This window comes from Triticum aestivum, chromosome 7B (genome assembly GCF_018294505.1).
Source record: "Triticum aestivum cultivar Chinese Spring chromosome 7B, IWGSC CS RefSeq v2.1, whole genome shotgun sequence".
NCBI classification, from domain to species: Eukaryota; Viridiplantae; Streptophyta; class Magnoliopsida; order Poales; family Poaceae; genus Triticum; species Triticum aestivum.
In genome coordinates this window covers 154,634,484-154,644,777 of record NC_057813.1, presented here as the reverse complement: position 1 = coordinate 154,644,777, position 10,294 = coordinate 154,634,484, and the positions used below count along the sequence as shown (strand labels likewise).

General features: G+C 51.7%; 1 protein-coding gene across 1 annotated transcript; it reads right to left on the bottom strand.

Annotated features, from left to right (window-relative positions):
- Positions 1-223: 223 nt before the first annotated feature.
- LOC123159454 (uncharacterized) lies at positions 224-2,649 on the bottom strand. Its single transcript, XM_044577294.1, has one exon. The coding sequence runs from the start codon at positions 1,737-1,739 to the stop codon at positions 453-455; it is 1,287 nt and encodes a 428-aa protein (XP_044433229.1). The 5' UTR covers positions 1,740-2,649; the 3' UTR covers positions 224-452.
- Between the last annotated feature and the right edge of the window lie 7,645 nt (positions 2,650-10,294).

Genomic DNA, 10,294 nt, shown 5'->3' with positions numbered 1-10,294 from the left:
TTTTTCTCTCACTCTGGTTTTAATAGATGTTTATTTGCAATTCAAATCACCGACGATATGAAGGAAAGCAGGTCGTGCACTATAGATTAAGTTTGAATAAAATTAATATTTTTGAAATAGTTAACAGCTAAAAATAACATCATATTTAGATTCTACTCCCTAGGGAGTACATATTTTTCTAATCAAATTTCGTATATAACATGTCAAAATTGAGATTACGGTGTAAAAGATATGGATAATCTTGTTTTATAGAAACTGTGGATTGATTAACCGAAACGGCAACGGGTCTTCTTTTAAAACGAAAAAAAACGTTCCGGGAGGGAGTACAGAAATAGATGTTGAGGTTTTTGTTCCGGTCGCACAAAGGTAGTTGCGATCTTGAACATAATTAACACGACTTAATACACAGGTCGGCCAGTTTACGCCGATGAGATAGAAATGTTCGCTCCAAATTAAACATGTGCCTTTCCACCAAGAAGCCGACAGACGAAGAAGGCCGGCCAATCTATCTCGACGGCCATGGCGGTCTTGTAGTCGCGGAGGCCACGGAGGTGGTCCGTCACCTCCTCCATGGCGCCATTCTCCAGATGTAAAATGTACATGCACCGGCAACGGTCAGTGATCAACAGCGTGCCGCTCCTGTCTCCGGCGCACATGCACCGTGGCCTGTCGACGATCTGGTTCTGCTCGGGTGTCATCTCGATCACCCTATCGCGGCGCCAGTCACCGCCGCAATCCTCGTCGCTCGCTTTGCCGCCGTCCCGCCGCGTCCAGATCTCCACCTGGGGATCTTGGCTCGACGGACAAAGCGACGACAGCGTCGCCGCCTTGTTTGGTCCGACGCTCAGATGCGGCGAATCGTACAGGGGGAGGTCGCCCGCCGGCGGCGGGGTCTGTAGCTCCTGCAAGGAGGCGTGGCGAGTGGCGGCGTTCACGTCGAGGACGTGGAACTTCACCAGGTCCCAGAGGACCCAGTGCGCCGTCCCGTGGCTCACGACGGCGCTGCGCCGCTTGAACGGCCCGAAGATGCCGCGCTCTACCGGGTCGAAGCACTCGCTGGGCGCGCTCCAGCTCGGGTCACCGGAGGAGAACGTGCGGAGAACGTAGTGCCGCCGGTCGTCGCTGACGCCGACGACCAGCACCTTGAAGGAGGCCGGGTCCGGCGATTGCCGCTGGCCGTCGTCGGGGCAACAGTCCGCGCCGGTGAGGACGGCGTGGGCGCTAGTGCCAAAGTAGTCGAAGAACCAGTCGCAGCGCAGCGGGGGGAGCACGTGGCACGCGCCCGAGAGCAGGTTGCACACGGCGAGGCGGTCGACGCCGGGCTCCGGCTCCGCCTCCGCCTCCGCCTCGGCGCCGAAGCACACGAGGAGCACGCCGCGGTGCGAGGCGAGCGGCACGACGCGGTCGTCGAGGAGGCCGGCGGCGCCCGGGACGAAGGAGCCGAGCAGGGGGCGGCCGGGGCCGAGCACCGACCCCGGCGCGCGGACGAAGCTGGAGCCCGGCGGCCCTTCCCCGCCGCGGCGCCGCTCCCGGCCGAGGAAGCCGACGAGGGAGGAGCAGTGGCACGCGCCCTCCGGCCAGCGGCGTCGCAAGAAGGACGGCTCGGTGACGAGGTCGCGCCAGCGCTTGCGCGCGGCCGCGCAGCGGAAGAGGTCGGCGACGCCGGGCACGCGCGCGAGGATCTCCAGCACCACGTGCTCCGGCAGCCTCACCAGCGAGGGCGCTTCCGGATCCCTCATCTCGATCTCCTCCCGCGACGCGATGGCCGCAGCCCCATTATTGTACTACTAGTACTACAAAGTTTGCGTAGATGCGCCGCGCCCGGACATTCCGCCGAGGGAAAAGGCAGAGTATTTTATTAGCAAAAATGCTAGACGTATAGAGGGTGGGGCTAGATCTCAGTGAGACTTAACAAAAATACATAGTAAAAATGAAGAAGAAAACTGAAAGAAAATTTTACATGAATGTCCATGTAAGATCACACGAACATAACATCGATGAGACTCCGATAATTCCCAGCCGACTGAGATTTCCAAATTGATCGGGGCATAACCGCTGATCCAATCGGACTCCTCAGCCTTTTCTATTCGTTTCGACTATCAAGCACTCCTCACACTTAACACATACATGAGGCAATATATCCAAAAAATGAGGCAACATAAGAAGTGCTTGGATTTGTCCGATCAATTGCCACGTAGAATTTGGCCCATTGCGGACTATAATCACATGCATATGAGCAGACAATATATAAAAACAAAATAAGAGACATAGCTGCGTGCGTGAAGAAATATGGACACAAAACAGACACATATTCATGTCCATAAACGTTTGAGGGGCTAAATTTAGCAAGTCCGGCCATGTTCCCGCAAAGATGATATTGCCACTTGCCAGCCACGGCGCATCATTGCTTACGCCAGCACGCCAAGATGTACGATTTTAAAGCTTAAGCTCGAACATCTTTAGAGATTGCGAACAGAGTAGATACTCTCGGAAGAGGCAGCGGAATTCACCCTGGAATTCGGGGTAGATCTCGGAAAGAATGGTGGCAGAGCCGAAACCAGAAATGAAGTCGACACATGAACGTGGCTAGCAATGGAGCGCTCTGGCATCAGAGAGTCCGTCGGTGTGACAGGGCCGTAACACCATTGTTTGCTTACTTGGAATGTACGTATACAACCTTGTAGGGTAGTGATACTATATGGCTGTCGATCTGAAGGATAAAATATCTCGAGCCACTCCCACTTGCTCAGTCTGCTTTGTCCAATAGGGTAAAAGAGAGTACGGCTGCACGTTCTAGAAAAAGGAACATCTCACAGAAGCACCTACCTAAGTTAGCGCCGGAGCAGCTGCGCAGTGCACTGGACTTGGAGCGCGTCCTCGCCCGGCCCGTACCAGTCCGGCCTTTCGGTGGCTCTAGCAGCCGGGAGAAATGAACAGCTTTCGGCGCCACTGTAGCAAGAGCCATCCTATGGTCCATAATTGTCAATACAAATCTTTTTAGTCTAAAATTACACTCTCAGACCGTCATAAAAGTTTGCTTCAGAAACAAGCTCGACTCCATATTTAAGCATTCGGATGGTGGCAGTGCATTTCTGATAAGAGGAGAAACCAATCTTGCCGACGGCATCCTCTTTGCACTTGAAATAGTCATTATAGCCGACCACCCCCTCTCTAATATGGTTGAAAAGATGCCTACTCATACGGAAACGGCGGCATAATTTTTGATGTTTGAACAACGGGTTTGTTGTACCAAAGTAGTCCCTCCAAAGAAGGAAATGCCCGCTCTCTCGGTTGCGATTCAACACCTGAAGGTGGCCGGAATGGAGCCACGGAACAACGGCCGCTGGCTGTTGAGGTGGTGATGGACCAACACGGCAGCCAATATCTCCTCCTCGTCGTTGGAGGACGAATCGTCAGAGTCGCAAAGGAAATTGTGGAAAAAGAACTCATCGGCGGAGTCCATTTTGTACCTTGGCAAATTGTGGAACAACTTGTGGGCATCGACGAAGGAGAAGGCCGGCGAGGGGAGTCGCGGCGCGCACGGACCAGCTAGCTGCCCTGCCGGCGTCTGACGAGTGGGCCGGCGTTCGATGAGCGTGCCGGTGAGGATCCGGCCGGGGCGGCGAGGCGGCTTCTTGGTCACGCGCGGCTGTGCGGTGGGGGGAGCGGGGGTGGGAAGCAATCTGCTCCCCAGCGGCAAGACGACGGTGGCGGGCGACACGGGAGTGGGCGGCGTTGCTGGGCGGATGTGGAGGCGGCGGCAACTGGCAGAGTCGCCGACAAAAATGGGCGGCGGCGTCGGCAACGAAGGAGGCGGGCGAGGGTTGCTGTTGGATGGGGGGTGAGGGGGGAGGCCAATGTGCCACCGACCAATGGGCCCGGGGAGAGGAGAAGGCGAGCATGCGTGCGTCCGCCGCGTGTCCGCGCTGACGCAAATTCGGCTCAAAAATGGGCCGAGAATGGGTCGCCCGTGGACGAAAAGCGGACGCGCGTCCGTTTGGGTCGGCACATTGGGCCGCCTTTTGTGTCCGCGCCGACCTAAATGGAAGGCAGCGGACGAAATGGGTCGCCCCATTGGAGTTGCCGTAACCACCCACCCTTTAATGGCGCCGTCGCTTCCTTGGGTTCGCGGGGCGGCCGTTCGGATGCTCGTCAGGCGGCATCGTACCCTATAAAAGTTCGATGGGACACATCCCATTCACCACAACCCTAGCCGCCGCCCCCTTCCTCGATTCCTCCTCCCCTCCCCAGAATGACGTCGAGTTGGAGGCACGCAGTCTATTGGCTCAACTACTTGTCCCAATCACGCTGCACCGACGGAGCGAACTCCCCCCTAGGGTACCCAACGCTTCTTCTTTCCATGTCGGTGTTTCCCCATACCCCGACAGCTCCCGTGACAACGACCGCGAGTGATGTGTCGGCTTCCATGGGGCTAGTGGCATCGATCTTGCACCTCGGGCGCCATCGTATCCATCATCAAGGACAATGGCCCCGTCGCCCTCGAGCTGGAGCCCGAGGACACTGTTAATGTCAGTTGCAACTCTTTGTCCTCAAAGTGGAGGGACACCGCCGCGACAAGGAGCACATTCACCAGGGGATCTGCCCTGCTACCACCGTCGAGGAGGAGCAGGGGCAGCTCAAGGTCGTTGCTCGTGAGTCCGGTCCCTATGCCTTCTTCAAAGATCTATGGGGGAGTATGATGACTAGACGGCGGCAATGACTGTTTCGTGGGTCTAGAGTAGTACATAACAATGTTGAATAACGACATTGCACAAATTTTGAAAATGTCACTTAACGACGTTTGAAGCCGCAAAAAATGTATTATGGCGACTTTTGGCCACTAATATAAGTATTTCGTGTTTGCTAATGATTTGAAGTGGTTTGGTTCAACTAAGTATACCTTGAATTGAGCATACAAAGAAGAAAACAAAAAACAAATCAAAATAAAAGATATGGAGGCCACATTATGGCGACTTTGTGTTTGCGTACAGTCGCCACAACCTCCAAAATCATGCTCTTATGAACATGTACATATGAAAGAAGACACACCATTCATTCTGCCCTAAGAAACATTCATTCGCTGAAAGAGTGAAACACATCATAAGTATTGAAACTATTGAAGGTATACCCATTTCGTTTTGAAGATAATTAAACAAAACCACTACATAGTCCATGGTAGCAGAAAACTAGCAGAATTGGTCAAAACCCCAAATAGGCACCACTTTTAAGGCATACAAATATCATGATAATAACCCAACAAGCCGATAGATCTAACCTATCGAGTCGGTCTGGAGAGACGCCGGGTCATTTCAGTTGTTGGTTAAAGTGGTCGGGACGCAACCGTTTAACTCTTGTGCCCACAGTCATCTTCACTTTGCAACTCCCCCTTGTCGGTGTCAAAATCGGTCGATCTCGGGTAGGGGGTCCCGAACTGTCCGTCTGAGGATCAAAGGTAACAGGAGACAAGGGACACGATGTTTTACCCAAGTTCGGGCCCTTTTAATGGAGGTAATACCCTACTTCCTGCTTGATTGACTTTGATGAGTGTAGGGGTTACAAGAGTTGATCTACCTCGAGATCGTAATGGCTAAACCCTAGATGTCTAGCTTATATGATTGTGATTGCCTCTACGGACTAAACCCTCCGGTTTGTATAGACACCGGAGGGGGCTAGGGTTGTACAGAGTCGGTTTACAAAGAAAGGAAATTACACGTGTGGCCGCCAAGCTTTGCCATCCACGCAACGGAGAGTCCCATCCGGACACGAGGGAAAACCTTTTTATCTTGTATCTTCACGGCCCATCAGTCCGGCCCATGTCACATAGCCAGGACGCCCGAGGACCCCCTTATCCAGGACTCCCTCAGTAGCCCCCGAACTCGCCTTCAATGACGACGCATTATCCGGCTTTATATCTTCGGCTTTGCAAGGCGGGTTCTCCATTACACTTCGGTTTGACGATAATCCGGCTCCACATTAAATATCATATTCTATTTTGCTGCCGTCGCCTCGGCTTCCACGTGTCGGATGAATGCGAACGGTCTAGGTGTGTTTTTACAAATAACCCCTCGACCATGCAGGGGAGGCGTCTATTTAAGGATATTGGATCTCAGATGCCATTCCACACCATGGGGAAATCCTTAGAACTCGCCATAGGAAACTGTCCAAACATGGCCGGCGCTCCTGGCTCTTCCTCACGTCCCCACGGCCTCCAAAAAGGTGACTGGGAAAGTTGCTTAATATCCCGCGCCCATCTGAATAAACTTCAGACGCAGGGATATCTTCCTCCTACAGATCTAATATCCGTTCGGGCTGGATTAACTTCCCACAATGGCGAAGCCCTGGCGGAGAATTTCCCCAATCATTCTAAAGAGGAGCGGGTGTGCTTCATTTCCTTCCTTTTGAGGGGCGTAGAATTTCCTATCCACCCCTTCCTTAGAGGTCTCCTGGAGTATTATGGCCTCCAACTGCGCAACCTAACACCAGGCTCCATCCTGCATATCGTGGGCTTCGTTGCTCTTTGCGAGCTGTTCCCAGGCTGTGAGGCTCATTTCGAGCTATAACAGAAATTTTTCTGCCTTGTCCCCCGCTCTAAAAAGGGATCTATGTTCGAGGTGGGCGGTGCCGAGGTGTGGCGCATAGCTGGGACAGGATACCTACCCGGCACTCCGAATAAGGCATCCGAAGAGTGGCCCTCGGAATGGTTTTATATTGAAGATGTCGTTCTGCCGGACCCAATCTGACACGGTCTTCCCATATTCTCCAGTGCTCCCTTAAAGAAGCGCGCCAGCTGGCGTCCCCGAAGCCTCGAGGAAGAAGACAGTGCGAAGGTCGAGAGGCTAGCAAGCAAGATCAGAGTACTTGCCAACTCTGGGTTGTGTATAATCGAGGTAATGGCAATTTCAATAACGCGATGCGTTCGGTCGCTCCAATCTAGGGGTTTTCCTATGTGGCATTACAACGGGGAGGACGATGCATCCCATTGTCTATGCATGGGTCCAGATAATTTTGCCGCCCTAGCCACCATCTTAGCTGACCTTTTCAGAGTGAGAAGGAAGACTTCACTCACTTGAAATGTCGGGAAGGTTTTTCTATGTATAACCCCATCGACTGGGTGAGTTTTTTTGATTATTGGCCTTACTCAACCTTTTTTCTAGAGTTATGCTAGTCGAACTTAATCCCGCTACTTTTAATAGGAATGGAGAAAGGTCGCCGAGGGGATCTACAGCCCCACTCTGCAGCCAGAGGACCATATTCGAGACCTAGATCCTGAATATGAAGAAGATCCGGGCATATTCATAGAACTTAAGGAGGGAGTCTTTTATCAGACAAGCTACGATGGCACGGAACTGGCTATTATAGCCGACTACCCCGGCCTTCTCCCCTCCTCTCATGTAAGTACCCAGGAGACGTCTCCTCCAAAAGAGTTTCCTCATTGCACCTCACCCACCACACCGTCTCATGCTCTGAAGGGGCGGCGCTCGTCTCGCCGAGCTGTATCAAAGGCATCCTCTAAGAAGGCGACGCCCGCGCAGGGCATGTCTTTGAAAAGAAGGGCAAACGGTGATACTAACGAGCCCCTGACTTCACCAAAGAGGTATAGTTTTTAACACGCACTCGGTGGACATACCGAATTGTGACGTTTTCCGCTGGGCCATTTTGTAGGAAGAGCATACGCCAGACTATATCCGGGGACCTCGCTAGCCATGCATCGACCAATCCGGCCCCGAACCCTGCCATAAGGACTAGGGTTGATACAGGAAATATGCCGGATTGTCATCTCCAAGAGGATTCAGATAATGTGTCCATCACCAATTCCAAAGTGGAGAGCGCGATGAATCATCCCCGGTGGAAAGAGGCCATGCGCGAACCAAGTTTTACCGAAGAGGCGTTCAATGCCCTTAGCTCTGCGGATGCATATATCCGAGCTGTTCAGGGTGGACTTGCCAGAGCCACTCACTAGCTTCCAAAGGATATGCGGGTAAGAACTTTTGTGTAGATTCAATGATCCTGTGCCAGTAGCCCCCGAGACTTGAAGCAGTTAGCCCAACTGATTTAAGGGTCGTTGATATTATCAGGTACTCGTGGCTAAAAAGAACACGCTGTCCAAGGAGCTTGAAGAATGTCGGACCAAGCTAACTGTTGCCACTGCTGAACTGGAAAATTTGAAGAAATCCAAGAAGGCTCCGGATGGTAAGCACAACAGTGTCCGGAAAATACGATTCTATGCTAACAATGACTTTCGAGTATTCATTGTTTTGTTTACGGCAGCAGTATTGACAGATCAGTTGGAAGGCTACTCAGGCGGACAAGCAACATGCCGAAGGGCAAGAAGCCACTGGTCAACGTGTATTAATAGAGACCATTAATAAGAAGAACAACTACAGGATGCCAACATCAAGCAAGCCGAGGAGCTAAAGGATGTAAGAGCCCAACCGTGGGATGCCTTGAAGGAGAACCAAAAGCTAAAAGGCGGCATATTTAGTATGTTCCTAGACCTAACTTTCATAAGATCCCCTGATGGAATTTGTTTACGAGATTTGTTCCTATAGGTTTGTTAACTAGGTGGCCCAAAGGAGAAGTGTCCAGATTTCAAGGCGACTTGCTGCAAGAGCTATCCAAAGTGCACGAGCGAGCTCGGAAAGCAATGAAGAACATGGCTAAGGCTTTATAGCCATTCGATTTTCCTCCAGGAATGATGGGGGAGCTCGAAGAGTTATTCAAGGGGGCTCGTCTTTGTTTTGAGCCGTGGAAGGCATCAGCACGTCGAGAAGGTGCACGATGGGCCTGGGCCATGGTGAAAACACGGTATACCGGACTTGATCTAAATCATATGGTCCGGGTTGGACCTCGGGGACCAGACGGACAAGAAATTCCGGTTAGCTTGGTGTACGATCAAGTAAAGGTAGCCGCCAAATTCTCATAGCAGGACTGTAAACTAGACAGCATGATAGATGTCATAGATAAAAAGTAGGCATGTGATTTCATGTAACAATACACTTTATCATCAAACTTATCTTCGGCCGAATTGTAAAAGATTGTCATGGCAGACCTTCCGCTTCGACCTCCGAAACCCAAGGGTTGGAATGTTTCCGAATACTATACCTGTGGGAAACACCAAGTATGTTCAGAAACCAGGCAATCCGGCCATAGTGCGTGAACAGACAAACTGTATTCGGGGAGCTATGTCATATTACTTTTTAACGTAAGAAACATCTTCCAGAGAGAATAGTTCCGTTAAGGATTCCTCTCCCTGGGTCAACATGCCTTATGTATACATGCCTAAGCCGTGGTGCGAAAGAATCACTGAAGTCTTTGCATTTTGATAGTTTATATTGCCATGAAGGCAGTTCGTCGTTTGTCCACCGATCAATTATTCCCTTAAGAACGCTAGCTTTCAGCTTCACCCATCTGAGGTACATGTCCGGATGACCCGGTTGTAACAATTGTAGAGGTGCTCCCTTTATGCCCTAGCCGAACAAGCGGGAACGTAGGGCATAAGCACAGGAGCCAGGCAACCCAGCTTGGCAAAAACTTAAGTCATAGAGGTGCATATAAGGGCGAAGACATGATGTTTGTGAGAAAACAACATATATATGGTGAGTGTCGGTGTCAAAACCGACGGATCTCGGGTAGGGGGTCCCGAACTGTGCGTCTAGGCGGATGGTAACAGGAGACAAGGACACGATGTTTTTACCCAGGTTCGGGCCCTCTCGATGGAGGTAAAACCCTACTCCTGCTTGATTGATATTGATGATATGGGTAGTACAAGAGTGGATCTACCACGAGATCAAGGAGGCTAAACCCTAGAAGCTAGCCTATGGTATGATTGTTGTTCGTCCTATGGACTAAAACCCTCCGGTTTATATAGACACCGGAAAGGGCTAGGGTTACACAGAGTTGGTTACAATGGTAGGAGATCTACACAGAGTCGGTGTCCATCGAAGGAGAGTTCCAAACGGTCATGGGGACGGCTCTTGGTATTCTACCCCTTTATAATGAGACCAAGGCATGTTCCTTTTCTTCAATCCTCCATCGAATCCGCCCCTCGCCCCGACTTCCAACACACAAGGCTCCAGATTCGAGCGCTTCGGACCTTCGACAATGTCCGGCTCCGACCTATAAGGCCGGTGGATGCCCTCTTCCATCACGGAAGAGGACGTGCTAAAGCTGAGAGACGCCAGGTACCTAACCTACGAGATTTCACATAGGTTGCCCGCCCAAGGGCAAGTCGTTCCCACTCCCAAGCCTGGTGAGAGCGTCATGTTTGTGTCTCACCTTCGTCGGGGTTTAGGCT